The following is a 21,170-nucleotide window of genomic DNA, read 5'->3' as shown; positions in this document are numbered from 1 at the left end:
ATAATAATTGACCCGCGAATGCGGCTATGGGCGAGCGAGCGTCGCGCAATGAAGGATTGTTTTCTTCCGGCTCGTACGTACAGGCGGGAATCATTAATGGCGTTCCTGTTGTTGTTTTCCCGTGCACCGACACCTTTTCTTGCATAGAGATAAAATACAGTGCGCCGGTGAATTCAGCGCAACAACAGGGACCATTAATGATTCAGTGTACGAAATATCATGTTGCAACTTGCTGTATATTCGTTTCCAATTCTCCAGAGTAACATTTGTAGTACCTATGTCTCGACATTTATAATACTTTCATAATATATTTATTAAGAGAACAAAAATAATTTACAAAATGAGACTCGAAAAAATTGAGTTCAATTTTTATAAAATAAAAGCTCGATGGAGGAATCACTCCATTTTTTCGAATCTTATTTTCTAAATTATTTTCGCTCTCTTAATAAATATATTATATAGAAGTATTATAAATGTCGAGATATATAGGTACTACAAATGTTACTCTGAAGAATTGAAAAGAAAGAAAAAAGAACGTAATCATTATATAGATTAGCTAAATTATTAATTATTTGTTAAAAGCGAAAAGATACGCGTATTTTATATACCTGTATATATTTTATAAACTAAACGCGCAGATTGTTGGATGGCTCAACGCTGTTTCCGACAAAATACAGTTTCCAGCGCGAAGATCGCAGCCTCTCGCCTTCTCGCGACTGCATTAATTAGCGAACTTTATGAATGCGCCGGCGCATATTAATCTCGTCATTTCCATACGTCGCCGGCGGTAGAGCCGATTCACGTTGGCGTCGTGTAACAGCATTATGTGCGTATTCCATTATTTATAATGTAATCGGAGGCCGCGCTTTTGTAGTCTGGCGCGTTACGTAATTAGCACGAGAATTATCGGCGGCACGATGGCGGTGACCGACATTTCGGTGCGGCTAATTTTAACCGAGAGTGGAATTGTTGCGAATTCGCTATTCGCTATTCGTAAAAATGCACTTCGATATACAGTTAATTAACCTACTATAATTTCTCGCACCGAATGTGAGGTGCCATTTTATTTGCTCTCATTACATACATATTTTATATATAATATTTAATAATAATTAAAATATTTTGCGTTTATTGTTAGCTAGTATAAAAATGTTGAGTTAAAAAAAGTGCTTAATTACAGTATAATGTGAAATATTAAATTTTTCTTAATATGGCTTGACTGTGAAATAAGCTTAATTAAAATAAATAAGCATAATAATAAAGCTTGAAAGAAATCTGATTCTTTTTGTAAAAATGATTAATACGGTTAAGTATATTAACGTAATGTATGTTTCTTCATTTATAATAGTTCCGTTTCAATACTATCATTCTATGATGCATTAATATACTAAAATATTAAAGTCAGCAACACGATCAATCGTAATTTGTTGTATTAATCAAGAATGCATATGTATTCAAATTATGATTAAATTATCAAATCGAGACCAAATAGAGCGCATTAAATAGTAATGCAGTAAAATAGCAAGTCATATATGTCTCAAGATTTTTGGTAAATTTACTCATTTTACAAAAAGCCCAAGTTTTCTATAAAATGCTGATATACTCATAAAAAAGATTTAGAGCATTTTAGAAAGACAATGAGTTTCTCTTGTAGAAAATTAATTTTACAAAAAGCATATATAAATAAAGTATAAGTATTTTATTATTAATATTAGAGGATATGTATATATATATATATATATATATATATATATATATATATTATAGAATTTATATTGAATAACATGGGTGTACGAATGTAGCGAAAGCAATATATATTGATCCGAAAATAATTATTACATCTATCATTGAAAATCGAAGTATACAGTGGGTATAAATATATATGTGATATATATTGCGCGGATACTATCGATGAGAACTAATGATATTGTCGGTGTAATTTGATCGCCAGAGATCGTGCGCTTGTCCCGGAATGAAAATATTATGAATGGATCATTTTCTCTCTTGGGAAACGCGATCGTTACTAAACAGCCGACCAAGCAATCAGCTCGGATTACGCGATAGGTACTATCCTACGTGACGTCATCGCGATAAGATTTATCAACAACAGTTTCTTATTTCCGCGCTTCTTCTTCCGGACTTATCTAGTAAATGGATTAAACGTGCAACAACTCTCTCTTTCTTTTTAGGCTTCAACTACTTGAGCACAAGACTTTTTAAGTGTTAAAATGCGAGTACAACTAATTTTTTTCTAATGTTCTTGTAAGGCAGTTTAAAAAAAATTAAGAAAAATGTCATGTGATATAGCTAGTCTGTAGAAATATTCGTTTTCGTCGAGGATATACCTAACCATTGCGAGATCGCCGTTTCAGTAATACAAAAAATCGTTATTCCCTGACCCGGAGACAGAAAAAAGTAGAGGAAAAGCGCATCCGGCACGGATGAACGTCGCTCGCGGATGCTGACGCCGTCGATATCGGTTATCGGCGTCCGTGGACGTCGCCTGATCGATGACCCGCGCGATAGAAATGACGTTTCACAGGACATCGTTTCATTTGCTCGAATGTAATTTTTTTTTCGTTGCCGCGAGCGCTCGTCGGACACTTCGGCAAACGTGAATAAAGTACTGAATTTTAATGGTTGATTTTTGTAGAACGTCTGGAAAAATCTACGTTGATATAGGAGAATAAATATTTTCACTTACCAAATTTTGAAGTCGATGTTTCTTTTATAAATTCGAGAATCACGGCATAATTATTATTTTATTTAATATTAAACATTGGAGAGTTTTAAAAGAGAAAATTTTGCTATATAATAAAATATTTATCTCCAATTAATATTAACCAGATTTTAATTAATAGCGAACTATTAATTAGAAGTTTTATTTAGTCGAGTTTTATTTAATCTTAAAAAAATTCGATACTTCAATATATGAATTTATAATAATGAAATAATAAGATATAGCATCTTGTATATATAAATAATAAAGTATAAATTGTTTGAGATTATGTCTCATAGGTTTCTTAAAAATCATATTGAAATTATATATTTTCTTTACAATCTTAACTTATAAAATATATGAAAAATTTTTTTTTTCATATTTTCAGTTAATTTTAAGATTAAAAGAAAACTTTTGTAAAAATGAAAATAATATTGCAGATGTACTGCATATTATATGCTAGAACTTGTACACGTAATCGTAATCGCGTTCGCTCGTGGGAAAAATTGTGTCGGTGCAGGCAGCCGGTATAATCGGGCCCCTTTTGATCACGATTCTGTAATGGACGAGTATGCGAGCGAAACGCTATTCCGCATGCAAAACGCGGCGACGAAAAATAGTGCGCGTGAGAAATGACTGTTGGCGTGCGAGAGAGCACGTAGCATTTGCGATGGCCATCGGCCATTGGATCATCCTCTTGAATGGACGATCGATTTCACAGGATGAAACGTGTATGTATATATTTACAAGCGCATTTACGTATCAACGTATAAATAACGAAATACGTTAATCTTTTGTCAATTACAAGATATTTTTGCACTTATCTCATTTTTTCTAACTCATATTAGTGCAAAATTTACGATATAAGTTAAATTAAAATGTCATTTATGTATTATATTTTATATAAAAATTATACAAATTAGATGTAGCAAAATATGAGAAATCAATGTTATGCATCAAAAATAAGAAACGCTAATTATTTCGCATATTTTTCATTGCGCGCATCGAAAGAACAAAATATTAATTTAACAACTACAATATGAACAAATTTCGTTTAATTTAACTTATTCTAACCAAATATACTTTTGGATCTTGTGATTTTGTTTTATTTCAAGTTATACATATAAAGCCAAGATTTAAATATGTATAAAAAATAATTTCATTCACCGGTGCGCAACAACGGAGTTGTAGTACAACGTTGAATTGAAGATAAATTACAGATTACCCCAATGCTGTCCGGTCCCTTTTAGACTTTTTCTTTTTCTCAGGCCAGGCTCCGTTGACTCAACACGCGCGACACTTAAAAAAACCGGCACTCCCGCACTTGGACGCGCGACACTTTAAACGGCACTCCCGCATTTCAAACGCGCGGCACTTTAAACGACACTTGAACGCGCGAGACTGTGCACGGTATTCCCGAATTAATTAAGACGCGAAAAGCGATATCAATTGAAAACGTTAAAAATCGTTTGATTAGCCTCCTCTTCAGGATAAATCTCCCAGATACTGAGTCCTGAAAAAAAAAGTGCAATATATAGTTTTAAAAAAATGTATCGAGTATTAAAACTTGCCTTTTTAATTATAAAATAAATTACAAAATATAATTATACACATGTATTGTAAAATTATATAATATAAATGCCGAATGCTTGAAATGTTTAATTATTTAGTAATTACTCGATCGATTGTCATTACCTATAAGAGATTATGAAAAATATATAAGAAATCATTTATATAAAAAATAAAGAATAAAGTTGCGCTAAATATTTGTTTCAATGATTAATTGTCTTTGATACGCGAAAAAATATATTATATTATCTTTATTCGCGGTTAATTAATTAATCGCACTGATAATCCTCATATTTATGTAGAGAGTGAGGAGCGTCAAAGGACGGCATACGGAATAATTCGTGCCACTATTTGTTGACTCGAGTCTCGCCGCGTAAATGACAGCAGCCTTACTACATACGAGTATGTACATAGCAAACGCGTTGTATTCCGCAAAAGCAAATACTAAGTATGCCAACCACGCGCGAGTTGTTACTTCATCAAAATATTTAATATTTTATAAAATCAGGCTTTGAATTATATAATGTACATCACATACTTTATATACCAAATTAAATATATATTTCGTTATAAATCTGTTATTACATATTAAATTTAACACATATATTTCGAAAGATAATATAACTCATATTAATATAATAATAATTAGATTTCACATACGTTACGTATTTGTGGCGAAATATATGATTGGGGATGCTAATCATTCGCAATCATTTTCTCTGTGAATAATTAAAAATGACCAACATGCGTAATTAATGAAATCTCGCGATCGATTCTAGGATATCGAGGTTATTAACGCGATGGCTATATTTATTCTAACAATATTTCTCGTGATGTATCTATTAAAAGTGAGACTCCGTCTACATATTTCTCGTTACTTTTCATGTCTTGCATCGATCGGAAATAATATTACGGAGACGCAAGTTTGCTCGACCTTCCACTCGGCCATGCATCTTTAGCAGCAACGGCTGCTGCTGCATTTCGTGAGGCGCTCCTGGGACGTATAAATCAAAGTCCTCCGTGGAGACTTGCCTCGGTTACGCGCCCAATCCTCTCTTCTTCTCTTGTTTCAAGCCAGACCCAGACGGGAAGATTTCTAATTCAAACTAATCCTTTTTCGTCACTCTAATTACATTATCAATTCACGGACGGATAAACGCAACGCAACGCGTTGCGGCTCGCGTGCACACGCTTACAAGCTGCAGGAGTGCATACAGCGATGCATTTACATGCGCCGGCCTGTTGCACGTTCCCGGTCTCGCGTTTCCCTCTCGCCTGCGGCCCCTTCCAACCCCCCTGACTGATTTACGACGGTCGAATAAATTATAAGAAGCGGATATAGAAGAGAGCATTAGCCCACGCGCATGGGCGTCAGGTGTTATCCAGTTTGTGTAGTCGGCAAGGGGTGGCTAAAATACGAGGGGGTGGGGGAAAGTTTTCGGTTATCGTCGCCCTGACGCAATTGCATCCCTCTTCCCCCGTCAAATTGAATCGTAACTCGACGGGAGGCGATGCGTCTCGCGTGTCGCGCGTCAATTAACTCCGCCCACGATTACAAGCTCCAGGCCGCCGGCAATTTCGACGGAATCGATATTACTCGACTGGCGGAATGTCGGAACGGGTACTTTCTCGGACGCGACACGACGCGACACGACATCGCGTTATCCGACATCGGCGGGTTTGATATCCCCGCGGAATTTCCGACGTCGCGCGCGGTTTTTCTGCCCGGGAAGAGTAGCGGCGACAATTTATTCAAACAATATACACGTTTCTCCGCTCACTCTCTCGTTACCTTTATTCATTTAATATTTTCAGAGAAAATGGAAAATATGTATTTTACGTAAATGGATTTTTTGGAAGATTAATTTTTTGAGTTCTATAAATAGAAAAGCAAAAAATCTTATTCTTCAAATATTCGTATATGTCGACTATAATATAAATTTAACTGAATTTTAATTGATTATTTTATTTATTAATTTTCTTCAGGAAGGAAGAGTAAAATTTGCTTGAGATTATATAGGGAAAATAAGACCAAGTTCTTCATTTTTTATACATCTCTCAATTTTGATTCCGTGAAAAAATCTGTAACTGCGCGAGAGACCATGCATCGTGAGATATTTGACAGGCCTTGTAGAAAAATAAAGCCTCATTAAGCCAATGATGAATTTAGATCGCGCGTATCGCGATCGACCTTTCGAATCAGCTGAAACTGTTCCTCGATTCATCCTCGTTGGCGGATACGACGGAGTGACGGGATGGAAAAGGAATGACGAGTATAGTAGCGGAGGAGAACGGAATGTAAACGTGAACAACAATACCCTCGCAGTGTTTCAACCGGCCGGTATATACACACGCCGCGCGCGCAATAAGGCAGTAAAGGTTTCGAGGTCTGGGACCGCATCGGACTGACGACATCCCGCTGTTAGGTCGGCTCTTTCAAGTCGACCGCCGCGGCAGCGGGAGGTACGAGTCGCGGCGGACCTCCGATATATTATTATCCGAAGTCATTAATGGTAAACTGCAATTCTCTCCTCTCTTTTCCCTCCGGTAGAATGCTCGGCACGACGACCGCGCGTCGCGACGCCTGGAATTCGTCAGAAAAATGCCATATGATCGATCGTGACACGTGCGATATCAATATGCATTACTTTCGAAATTAGAAAGTGATAAAAAAATATCGTTTAACTCAATTTACGCGCTAAACAAAAGTAATTTTAAAAATATATATCTTTTTTTCTGTCTCCTCTTATTTTATTTTGATTATCGAGGTGATTCCTAAACGTCCTTGAGAAGTCTGTGATTTTCCGTCCTGTTTTATCGACAAAATGTGAGGTTAGATTCAGCTATAAATCTATTTATTGGCTATACGGATTGTTTTTTACCCGAAATTAAAACGCTTCGTCCTTTGTTAATATTAATTTTTCCTGTACAAATGAAAGTATTATTATTAACAAAGGGCGAAGCGTTCTAATTTCAGGTAAAAAACAATCCGTATAGCCAATAAATAGATTTATAGCTGAATCTAACCTCACATTTTATCGATAAAACAGGAATGAAACTTAGGTTAGCTTAGGATCCCCTTAAGTGCATCTGCAAGCCTAAAGTGTGAACAATACATTAACAAGTTGTTGAAGACAATAACGTCATATTTCATATTCTCTCCTATGCAATGGTTGAGAAGAAATATATTTTAGCTTCATCATTTCCGTGAACCAGACTGTTTAAAAAAGACGTTCATGGGACGGAGCTAGTAGAGTACGATGGAATAATGATATTGAAAATATAATGCATTTTTGATTAGGAAGGGGAGCATTAATAATGTAAGGCGGTTCTAAAGCGGAGAAGCGCGCGCGGTGATATATAAGAAAAATTCATTTCTGCCGAAGCCAGCCGTTGTTCTTCTCGGGAAGTCGAGTAAGTAATTTCAATGGAAATTTCACGGTGTTATACTTAGCTCCTAAGAGGATAGATGACTGGAAACCGCGCAAGGAAGGATTCTCTAAGATCTCAGGACTGGAAACGCGTTGAAGGAAGCCTTGAGGATACATTATAGAATTATCTAAGTCTCCATTTGCAGAATTAACGTTTTTCTCAAAAGCAAAAGCACGTGCTAATGTAATTTGAATGAATAGAGAACAATATTTTTTTTATTTAACAATTATAGCTTCCGAATAATTCAAGAATTAGTTAATGAAATGAAAATATAATCCGATAGTATCCAATAATACGACATAATCGGATTACTCCTGAGATTAGGGAAAAATGAAATATTTTTTATATTATTTTTCTAATCATGTATAGTAATAAAATTTTTAATATCGCGTTATAGAAAAAATGTTCAATTTATATAATTATTTACAAACGGACAGGCAAATTTTAAACCAAACAAAACACATGTCCCAAAATTAATATATATTGCGCAATAATAAATTAATTAAAATGTACAACGAGATACTCATGACGTAAACGATGTACTTAAACGATACATTGGTTAAACAACATATAAACTTGTATCGTACGTGTCTCCTAACCGCGACCACATGATGCACGCGCGTCGGTTGCACTCGCATCGGTAACGAATGCATCGCCGGAATGTGACTAAAAGGGCGCATAATAATTTCATTGTCCGGCGCTCGAGTTTGCAACAACTTTTTCTGGTTAAATGCCGAGAATGGGCTTTGCATTCGCTCGATTTCACGCTGCGGCAACGCGTTTTACAACCCGCGAACAATCCGCGCGCAGTAAGTCCGGCCGCGGATAGCAACCGCATGACGCATAACGCGTCAGCCGCAGATGCGGCGGCGGACGAGCGCAGCGAAAAAGGCATTTCGACAACGATGCGGGGCCGTGCAATAATTTTCTCGTTCAACGGCCGAACGAGCACCGAATGTGTTTGTTCTGGTCGGGGTGTAATTTTCATAGCGAACTCGACGTCGGAGCGAATTACGCCAAGTTACGCGCATCGAATTCGTTACATTCTCCGCTGTTACAGATTTAAGAGAATAATTAATTGACCCTTTAACTCACAAACGAGACTCTCTAATATCAAACGATATATGCAATTTGTTAAACAAAATTCTTTCGTTAACGCCGACGTCCCAGAAGGCGAGAGGTTAACGCTCGACCAATTAATACGTCAGTAATCCGGAGGAAATTGCGAACTCCTCGATCACGCTCGAAGGACTTCAACGAGTAGCTGACTCGAGAGCACAACGTCGGCGGCTCGATCGAGAGCTCCAGAGGGCGAAGCGATAAAGCCTGAAAGGACTCTCGGGAGAGTTCCGGCGCGGCCGCGAGTCCGAAGATTTATACGCAACGAGGGCAGCGCTATATAGAAAGAGACGGAGGGAATCCTCTCGCTTTCCGGTGCTTCGAACTTGACGAAGTGCATGCGCCGCGGTCGAGTCGCAGCAACGACTCGAAACACAGACATCTACATACATATATATATATATATATATATATGTACGGTGCGGTTCCCTCGAAACTCACCGCTCCCGAGGGAGGCGACGTCTTCCCGGCATTCGAGCGGTGACCGCACACACTGGGGGCCGAACGCGTTTAAAGGGACCAAATTCTACTGCGAATCCCGAAGAGATCTTCCGCCCTGGGATCCGAGCTCCGAACTGGCCAACTTTGAACGACTTTGTGGCTACGAATATATCTCGGAAAAAGTGACGTCTCCGTAATATATAGCTATTCGACGATTAGCACTTTGTAACGTCATCGTATAGGCTCGTCACCTCGAATCAAGTGTTTGTCTTTTAAGAAAGATGCGATATATTTTTTTTTTTTTTTTTAGAATTTAAAGAAGCATTTTTCCGAGGTTGAAGTCATATAATGGATCATTTGATATCTCTGATGTACAAACGTATCTCATCAAATAAGCTTTATGAATTTCTGATGAAAAGTGTTTTTTAGAAATTATATATTTATATGTGCTCTGCTTTTTTCAAAAATTTAAAATTTGCGCGATTTAAATACGAGAAATATATAGAAAATTATTAATTATCAGTACAAGCGTATATAAATTAAATTTCAAGGATTGAATTATATATATATATAAAAGAATTTTATTTCTTAAATAAAAAAATTAATTACATTTAATTTGAATTTTGAAAGTCTACAAAATAAAATCTTATCGCATAAAAATGAATTTCAAGGTAATTCAATATATATGCTTGAATGCAACAATTGCAATCAGAATTTTACGAACGAGTGCATTCGGCAGACGCGTTCACTGACGAAGCGCTTATGCGAATCGATGCGTTTATGGCAGTAGCGTTTTGATCGAAACACACATCGCACTCGGTGCACATTTCTGCCTCATCCCCGGTTAATCGAGCATGTCGATGACGCCGTATATCGATTATCTGCCGCTTACCGGGGTGTTATCGAAACGCGCTTAATTAACGGAGAACAAACTGCAGCGAGAATAACGGCGCGAGTCGAGCGTTAATCGCGATGCGAGGAGCAAAAAGAGGCAGCTGAGAGAAATTGCTTTCGTGTTATAAATTCTCTTCTTGCCTCCTCTTTTCTTAGCTCCCTACCATTTTTATCAAAAAGATACGTTGGCCTTATAACGATGCTTTATCCTACTGTTGAGATGCATTTTATTTCGTGCAATAAAACTTTACATTAAATATATACATGTTTTTCATGCCTTCAGCTTTCTTGTAGTTTATATATTATATGTATATACTCCTATTCCTTCACAAATATGGATTACGGTAAGATTAAATTTATTTTAATTTTTATCTCCCAAACATTCCCATTAAACATAGTTTTAATGCATCCTTTGCCTCCATTCCATAATTCAAGTACAAGACACGAATTCAGTTACGAACAAGTTGATTAAAACAATACTTGGCATTTTCTTTTGAACCAAACCGAATCGAAGTTTTCTCGTTACCTTACCGGATATGGATTCATAGGATCAACGAAAATTTCGGGGCGATCTTGTGCTCGACGACGCGTAGTCGCCGCAAAACACGGCGCTATTCGCCAAGTTAGTACGAACCGACGTAGCGAGCGAATGGGACGTTAAATCGAGGTGCTCCTCTCGTGTGCCCTCCACGTAATCCCGCCGCATCCTTGACCCTCGCGCCATCGTTTCCACGCACGCAGTAATTTACCGCGAAACACGCGCGTCGTTACTCAGCCATCGCTTTGTTCTCGGATTTTCTGCAAGTCGACGCTTGCCCGAGACCATTTTTTTCCCCTGAAGATCCTTTACGTAATGATCGATAATGACGGCTGGACATGCGCCAACTAATGACTTCGGGAATGGAATGCCTATATTACCTATGTTGCCTATACTGTTATTAAATATATTTGTCCTTAGATTACATTAAATTTATCTTATCGTCGAGAGGTAACTTCGGACACATTGCAATCGATATTTTTATCACAATCGTTATTCAGTAATAATATAAAAATTTCCAATAAAATGTATCGAATATATGTTGTACAAGATTGAAAAAGCAAATAAGCTGGATATTAATACATTGACAGTAGAGAAAGAAAGAGATGAGATAGGATCGCAAAACTGCGTCCAGGTTTATTTAGGGGAAGATATGGCTGCTATAATATGATACCGTCCAAGGAAAGAAGAATGAAGGAAGAAGACAGCAAGAAGGGGGACAGCCTGTGCGAGCAGAAGGCAGGGAGAGTAGTGTAATAACTCTGTCCATGAAAGTCTCGTCGTGAGTTCATTAGTTCCGTACCGACGCGCCATAATGCCAGTTTAGTCCGCGGTTAGGACTTTCCACGGAAATACTGTGGCGCCAGTAAATTCAGCGAGTTTATTCGCGGATTTCGCGTCCAAACGTTCACATCTCACGTGAAAATATTATATTATGCATCCCGTCAAATGTTTTCATAAACTAAACTCACATCAGGCACGTTAAATGTAACCAGCTGGATTTTTTACTTCATGAATGTGAAGTTTATTTTACTGCAATGATATTGGAATAGATTATAAGAGTCTGATGATGAGATTAATTTTAATAAAGAGAGTATTACGAAAAAATAATTAAAGTTTTAAATTTTAAATCTCTTAACAAGTTTTGAAAAGTATATAGATATGCATCTTAAGAGTTATAATACGTGTTTCTTAAGATATACTATATATCATTTTTTTCGATCAAATTAAACTTAAAATTTAAATTTACGAATATATATATATATATATATATATATATATATATATAAGATAAGATTGATTAAAAATACTATATAATAATTAAAATAATTTCGCGATTTAATAATTTTTATATTTTAAATAGAAATAGAATCTCTTCTCGCACCGCGACAGAGGAAAGAAAAAAATATATATTTTATTTTACATTTCTTTCGTCAGAAATAATCCGAATGCAAAAATGTTTTTGAGCTAGGGGAGTCTCTACACAAACTAACATATAAACCGCAAAAACGCACTCGCCCGAATAGATTAAACATCGCAGCACAACGTAATCCCATCAGCAACAACGTACCTATCCTCTAGGCTTCTCGCGCATGCGGAGGTTTTCCGGAAACGGAAGCCTATGTAGATCCGGCCGCAACGGACGTCATGTGTACGACAGGCTCGACCGCGCGAGTATAATCTCTACATTCGGTCCGCCGCGAGTTGCAGCTGCAATTGCAACGTGCAGTTGCATGCGCGTTACCGCGAACTTCAGAGCCGAAGGACTAAAGCAAACTAAAAATTTTTAAAAACACGTTTTTTTGTTACAGAGAGGTACGACACCGCATACGCTTGCGAGGGCAAAACGCTGGAGATCGAGTGCGGCGAGGGAAAGCTGATCCACCTGATACGGGCGAACTACGGCAGGTTCTCCATCACGATATGCAACGAGCATGGGAACACGGAATGGAGCGTCAACTGCATGTCGCCGAAATCGTTCCGCGTGCTGAACAACGAGTAAGTACCGCACGCGCCACGTTTGTATTTCCGTATATTTGCTGTGACTGACTTCATTCGATTTGCCTCGAACATATTCCTTTGATCTATTCCCCTAGGAATTGCCGCGGGCAGAGCTGACCGGAATAATTTAGAGAAAGATAAATACGTACCCGTTTAATTGCAAAACAGAAATTATTGAGAAAGAATGCACAACATGCATGCAAGCCTCAGAAAGAGGATTTTATATTTTATTATAGAAAAGATATAAATAATTCAATTCTTCGTATACGTCAAATTATTTTTTTTAATTGAAACCGAATAACTGATATTAGATCAAATTATGTATTTAAATTAGGCGTATGTTTTCTTTTATCAAGAAGATTAATTTTCTATATTAATACCATTCTTTATTTTAATAATCACAAAAAAAATTGCTATATAAAACATTGAAGGAAGAACATATTTTTTACATATATTGTACTTGCTAATGATCGGTATATAGTAAGATAATAAGATAATTATTGTGTGTGAGAGAGAGAAAGTAATTATTGGAAAACTAATTAATTTTTATATGGACAAATACAATTTTAACAAGATGAATATTCGATGAAGCGGAAAACGAATTCTTTAAATTCTTACAATTGCGGAAATTACTAGTGGAGATAATTAATAGAAATTCTTCCTGAAGCTACAAGTATATCGCCAATTGACCTCAATCATTTTTTAATGGAGCATAGAATTGTGAAAAAGAGTGTCTGTGAAAACAAGCTTGATAAATATTTTTAAATTTGTGCTATACTAAAGGAGTAACATCTGTTCAGAATTAAAATATTTTATATCTTTATATACAATTAAGATAATATTGTATATTTTGTTATTGCAATTAAATGCGTATATTGTTTCTTATATAAAGTGCATAATAAATATGTATATTAGTCGGACTTAATGAAAAAACTTGCAATATAAAATAATATTCAGCTCTGCTCGCGAAACGCTAGTCGATCCCTCGCAAGTGTGTTTAAAAAAGAGAGAGAATAATCACATAACAATACACACTACACAATATTAAAATAAAAGTGATCATTGCAAATAATGCGATCGATATAATAGATCAGACTTGTTATTTCGATATTATTAAATATCGCACGATCAATTGTTTTCTAATAAATAAATTGAGATTTTTCACGGAATTTCAGTGTGACGGCTCATGCTATTAATGTGAAACGCTTTTTATTAACAAAAACGCACGTACGATATGATTCCGCGATATATAATCTTGAATAGAATCTCGCCGCACGATCTATGAGATCTGTGAAGCGATCCAAATTTGTACCATTTTGGATAAAGTGTATGTGTGATTGAACATTTTCAATCTCTAAAAGCTGTATCAAGCATCTGTATTTAACATGTCTGTTTTGATTTATGAAAACGCATCAATTGATCAATCGTGCAATTATTTATCGGTATAGAAATCAGAATAATTGAGTAATCTTGTTAAAATAATATGCGAAAAATTTCAAGTATGACATGTTTATTATATCATAGACAAGCTCGATCTTTACATATCGTTCGCAAATATTGTCGATCAATTCATTCTTTGTTTTCAAAATGTTATTCAAATTCTCGCGGAGGGATCTAATGAGCGTCATTCCTTTCCATTCCTGTCTTGCTATTTTTTCTTTAAATCAACAAAATGGAGCATAAATTAAGAAAATTAATAAGAATAAAATAATCGAGCGAGAGACACAAGGTCGGTGGCGAACCGCTTCATATGGTCGAGTGAACTGGCCAATTACTGGACCATTGAAGAGCGCGTGTCACGACGGATCGGTTAGGAAGAGTCGCAGAAATAGCGATAGCTTCGCTATCACGGTCCTCGCGAAAATCCGCCTTGTGTTTCTCGGTCTGTTGTGAAAAACATGCACGTCCATTAATCTGGAGATCGATTACATAATTTTCATTTCAAGAGTTAAAGTGTAAAAATGCAAACGAATTTTCCGATATCGTAATTAAAATGATGGAAAATAAAATTAATTCACCAATTGTAGTGATCGAACTCCATATACAAACATTTTATTTTGAGAGGCGTAACTAGATTAATCAAATGAAAAATAAAGTTTAGGAGAAAAATAAATAAAATTTTACAATACATATATGCATGTACGTACATAATGTGCATTAATATATATATATATATATATATATATAATATATATGCACACAATATACATATATGTATATATACACACATACATGTAATATATTTGTTTTTAAATTATTTCTTTATTTATAATACATTTGTATTAATCATGGTTTTAGGATAAAATAATATATAAATTAGAAAGAAATATATATATATGTATATATTACTTATGCATATATATTCACTTCTAGTTACGCCAAAATTTATTTTCGGACTTTTCCATTTCTCAGTCTTGTGAATCCAATTATTTAATCGCAAAACTTGCAACTGTTCTACGGAAAAATATATTGAAATCGACATGTTTATAAAATGCATTTTGTTTTTGTCTATCCATGACAATAATTAGAAATTTCTCATATTACTTTGTAATATATTGTCATAGAAGATACAAAATTTTATGTAAATTCAATCTATATTATTATAACTTATCCTTCCGTGGAACAGTCGATCTATTTAGACTAGAGAATCTAAATAGATCCTTATATGCATTAAAAAATCTCTTCAGATTTTTGCCTTTTTTATTTATCATTGTCATTTATCAGTTTGCATTCACGAAAAATTACTATTTTTAATATTTGTTTTATAATTATATATAAACTTTTTCTTAAACAAAAAAAAGAAATAACTTGACTATATTTAGAATAAATTATAAGATATGCATTATAAGAATAATGTGTGAAAAGATATATGGGGACTAGTATATATATGATATAATATTTATTATTTAAAAGATGAGATGTCAGCGAATAGCATCGATCGATTAATTCATATATAACAGAGAATGAGAGAAAAACAGAAATAGGCAAATTATTTCAAATAGAGTTTATGTTTGAACTTTTATTTTAAGTTCCTTTCTTATAAGTTTGCTTCTAATAATAAAAATAATAATAATAAACAAATAAAATGTAATAAATTTTAATTAGGTTCCAAGAATATTTTTGATGAATTTCATAAATTAGTAACAAAGCAATTAATTTATGTACGCGAAATACGATTATTCATTATATTTATTATATCATTTGGAAATTATTTGGAATAACAAATCTCAGTGAATTATATATATATAAGTTTTCGAAAATATTTTATATATTTGGGTTACTTTCTTTTGGATTGCACTTTGCAGATAATTGATTTATTTAAAAAAAAGTATTAATGAAACATTATTTGGATTGATTTATCGCTCATCGGGGATGAGGATCTCTTCAATAGAATCTTTATTTTTCCTCTTTCTTTTTCTCTCATCTCGACACAGTAATTTTTTTTCAAATTGATATATACAAGAAGATGAACGATACGGTTGGTCATATTTTTCCCATTAATGACGGGATAACAGATTAACGGAAAAATTAATAATATTCACGTCCGGTTTGCAAGCGCTATTGATATCTCTCGATGCTCATCTGCATCGAAAAGAGAGAAAATCTGATTTCCGGAAAATTTTAATTTTCTCGGGAAATGGTTCTTTCCCTCCCCATGATATTGGTATCGATATTGGGATAAATTATTATCGCTGCGATCGCATTTAGTGCGCGATCCATTCGTCATTAAAATCGTCGTTGCATGATCAATCGATGCTTTTGCCTACATCAACGTTTTTTCGCGGAATTATTTGAGAATCAGCATTTATCGTATCGGCGAACATTCGGAATTATCGATATCGATTTACTGCTTTTCGCAATTTTTTTTTATACTTATCATTTTAATATATTTATATTTCATTATATAATAATTGCAGAATACGTATACATTTTCGTCATATTGACAAATTTATTTGTAATAATAGCTTGACATAATATTATAATATTTATTATAATGTGGAAATTAATTAGTAAATTTTTTAAAATTATTGATAATAATTTATAATAATTATTAAATTGTTACGTAACAAAGTATTATTTAAAAAGTATACCATATAATTTGAGATGTATAAAATACAAATAAAATAAAAACAAAATCTCCTCGTAAGAATTATTTAAATTACGTGTATGATAAGAAATTTATGAGATGTAACAAATTTCATAATTAATTTGCTCTTGATTGCAATATCGTATTCTGCAATTATCCAAATAAATCTTTATCTTGATACAGTAATAATCAGAATTAAATTGTTATGGGATTGCGACAAGCTAATTCGATAATCCGATTGAACCGAATTAAATTGAACTTATCGCCGAATACATTTCCGTTTACGCGGCTTCATTTGTTTCGTTCCTTTTTATTATTATTTAGTTATTAACAATTTACGGCGTTTTCCTTAAACGTAGGAAACAGTGGTTTTCTTCCTTCCGCAAGCATGTTTGTTCATTTGTACATTTGGTGAAACGTAATGCTTGGATTTTACCTGGTGACCCCTGGAAATCCTTTTAACACCCTCACCCGATAATCGCATTAACACATTGTAAGCTGTTTCTAGTAATTGCCAGAGTTGGCTTGTCATAAAAATAGCGCAACATTTATGAATATAAGATATATCCGACAATTAGAATGTTAAATATAATAAAACGGCTTACAATGCGTTAAAAATTATAATATCTGTTATGTGTATGTGTATTTATAAATTATTTTATTGGAAACAAAATTGTTGTGGTATTGGTTAAGGTATAAACACTAAATGGAGCAAGCATATCAAACGCAAACGGCTACGTTGTAGATTAATATAACCATATAGTTATATAACTAATTGCTTAATTTAATAATTATTACACTAATTATGTTACATTTTATATTTTTTTTCTTTTCTCAATTGGTACGTAATAACATTTCTCTTGCTCGCTGGAGAGCGCATCGGCAATTTAATTAACATTATTGATGCAGGAACCCTTGAATATATCTCAAAACACAAACTTATATAGACATATTAATAGGTGTACTCGATACATTAATATAAATTAAATATTTTTTTTTTTTTAAGTCTTCTCTCCTTTCTTCTCCTAAAAGTATTAAGTTAATGTATTTCTATATATTTACTTTATATTATTTAAATACTTGGTCTAATTTTCAATTAATATCTTTCTGACATTTCTATATTTACGAAACCTTTTTAAATATTCCTGATTTAATATAATCTTGAAATTTTTATAAAAATGTGTTGGAAACAATCGATTACTCCTTGCGAGGATATTCCATGCCATATAGCGATCAATTCTGATCTTCTGCAGCGAACTAATCTTTCTTTCTTTTTTTAACTTTTCATGATTGAATAATCTAGCTGTCAAACTACAAACGAATAATCGCTCGCTTGAAAATAACAGTGCCGCATAACCGTGCCGAAGAAAGACGTACAAATCGCGATGCATCAAATTTTTGCGCGTCGTACCTGCAAATAATCGAGCGCGTGGCAAGAGAGAGAGAGAGAGCGAACGGGCCGAAATCATTTGGGAATTCCGTTTAATCGTGCCGTTAGCGAAACCAATTGTGGATTAACCGTCTGCTGGTTGCAACCGGGTCAAAGCGTGAGAGGAAGAGGGTGCGGAGTGTCGGCGTAAAGGCTGCGATAGGCGGGTACGAGGAGCGGATTCACGTCCGAGATTGCGATTTAAGTGAAATTGGTGGATAACGGTAGGGAGAATGATTAGAGAGGGGGAGGGGTGGTTTGGCGGAACGATTAATGAAATTGGATGCTGAGCCGCCGCCGTCGCCGTGAAACTCGGTTCGCCGCGAACGTATCTATATATATTACGCTACACCCCCGCATTCATCAAGTAAAATTGTGACAGAAACTAAACGCGTCATTATCTTCTGAACATGCTACCTCTGACGTTTGAATTAGGTGAAATGTTCGCAAAACAGTTATCAGTCGGATAAAAATTACGTACGCTATAAATACGAATTTATTAGGTATATTGAATATTTTTGTGTAATTTAGAATGTTAATTTTTAAGCGCATTTTAGAAGAATGGGAGTGTTTTTAACTATTTTTTTTTATGCACTTGACCGCATAAATGTGGCACCAATATAGAAACTAAATTCTGTTTTTTTTTTTTTAATACATTTTTTATCGTGCTCTGGTAACTATAATATTTCATAATAATCATTTCCTTTATTTATTGTGCCCCTATAAATTCTCGCGAACGTGTCATTATTATTATTTGTTTTTTATACATCGTAAGAGATCGCCGTTTAAATATTGTAGAATGATTGATAAATGAGGAGGTAAAAAAAAATGAGCGGAATAAAGATAATTTTTTTTTACTATATTTCAACAAAGCATGTAAATTTAATTGTAGTTAAATCTCTCGTTGGGATTCGATTGACTACTAAATTTTTTTTCTTTTCCTACCTTTTATCACGCTGCGAAACAATATGATATGTATGACAAGTCTATTTCACAATATGATATGTATGACAAGACTATTTCTAATCGAAAAATAATATATATATAAATTATGCATACTTATGAAAGAATTAAAATATATACATCAATGCAATGCTTTTCTATCATAATTTTATATTATTGAATTACGCATAAATAATGCACAATAAATGTACGATAAAGAAACAAAATTTTATAATAATTATGAAACAAAAAATATATTTGTAATATTTTCAAATTACACATTGTTCACATTATGCAATTTTTGCAATTTTACATTGAGCGCACTTGATTACTTCTTTTTATTATGTTATTTTTTCCTTTCCTTCGCGAAGGTATAATTTAATGAAAATATTTATACTCTTGTAATGTGAACAATGTGTAATGTGAAAATATTACAAATATATTTTTTGTTTAATAATTATTATAAAATTTTGTTTTTTTTATCGTACATTTATTGTACATTATTTATGCATAATTCAATAATATAAAATTATGATAGAAAAGCATTGCATTGATGTATATATTTTAATTCTTTCATATGCATAATTTATATATATATTATTTTTTGATTAGAAATAGTTCAAAATAATTAAGAGCATGATACATATGTACAAAAAAAAAACAGAAAATTTTATATAAAAATTTTAAATTATAAATGTCGATATAAGATTAATTATTGACTCCAAATTTCTATTTTTTTAAATTATCATAAATATTTTACATTTTCATATATTTTTGATCAAATTTCTAGATCGCTGAAGAGGAAAAAATAATAATTATGCTATTACGAAGTATCATCGCAATTCGCGTATTTGTGGGCACGAAACTTTTGTCCCGCTCGATAAATAAGTTGTTCTCCGCGTAGGGAATGAAGCGACTAACTGTTAATGAAATGATCGCGCCGACAAAAGTTCGTGTTTATCCTTCATCTTTCAACAGAATTTCTTTATAATTGTCCTTCCTCTATTGTCACACAGGTTCTGAGAAACTTTTCTTTCGTCGGCTAAAATATTTCATCGGAGTAATAATCGACGCCAGAAACGATGAAATTAACGAATTGGACGAATTAATTCGCGAATAATGTTTTTTTTTCTAATAAAGTTATATACCGAGCGCGATATGTTATAAATAACAGATGGCTTGACGTCAAAAATCGTATCGAATAATATCGTAATAATATAATTTCTTTACGTTTTTCACATTGTAATTAATGCAATAAGTTTGAAAAGAGTAATCATTGGTGCAAATTAACTCTCCAAAAATTCGCCGCAACGTTGTCAATAATTTGTGGTTCAGCTTTGTTTATTAAATTAAAATTTTTATCGGCGCGATGGTACACATGGAATAATTCACTGTAAAATATCGTTTCATTCGTTGAAAGACTCGTCGAGACAGCAATTATTTTTTGCAAGAGATGATTTCTCAAATCGCCACGTTAATTCGCTATAAATGGCAATGCAGCTTTCGAGGGAAGTTTTATCATCTGCAATGGTTTTGTTGCAAATTGTTACGTTGATTGGCAGACGCGTTGGAATGGAAATCGCTTTTTGTCAGATGATCTTTCAGACTAATTTGTTTGCAATTTTCTATAACAATGCGTGATGCGCAAGTATTTACTAATAAATTGTTGAAATAAATAAAATAAAAACTTCATATTTATTATTTTTGTATCAGAATTTAGTCCGCTGTAATTTTTATTATTTCCTGAATTAATTGAGAGCAGTCTGGCCCGATGTTCCTATTACGTGAATTTATCTACAATTTTGTACTTATTGAAATGGACGAAAATGAATTTTTGCGAAAAATACTTAACATTTTCATTGACTTTAATTTTTACATTGTAAACTTAATTACAATCATATTACAAACCCTTTAATGATATTATACAGAATTAGTAGCTCCCTTTCAATTTCAATTAATATAGAAAATATAATTATACTTTATTGACAGAATTCATTGT

At 33.8% G+C, this 21,170-nt stretch overlaps 1 protein-coding gene across 6 annotated transcripts in view; it reads left to right on the top strand.

Annotated features, from left to right (window-relative positions):
- The window catches only part of LOC114944894 (latrophilin Cirl), a 422,503-nt gene that overhangs the window by 356,964 nt on the left and 44,369 nt on the right, over positions 1–21,170 (top strand). For all 6 annotated transcript variants that reach the window (XM_085486054.1, XM_085486055.1, XM_029320954.2 and 3 more), the window contains one exon: positions 12,524–12,710. In XM_085486054.1, the coding sequence (XP_085342180.1) occupies positions 12,524–12,710 (187 nt within the window). The remainder of the gene's footprint in view (positions 1–12,523; positions 12,711–21,170) is intronic.

This window comes from Nylanderia fulva, unplaced genomic scaffold (assembly GCF_048542155.1).
Source record: "Nylanderia fulva isolate GAGA-0341 unplaced genomic scaffold, ASM4854215v1 Scaffold4, whole genome shotgun sequence".
Lineage (NCBI taxonomy): Eukaryota > Metazoa > Arthropoda > Insecta > Hymenoptera > Formicidae > Nylanderia > Nylanderia fulva.
This window is presented reverse-complemented; position numbering and strand designations above follow the sequence as displayed.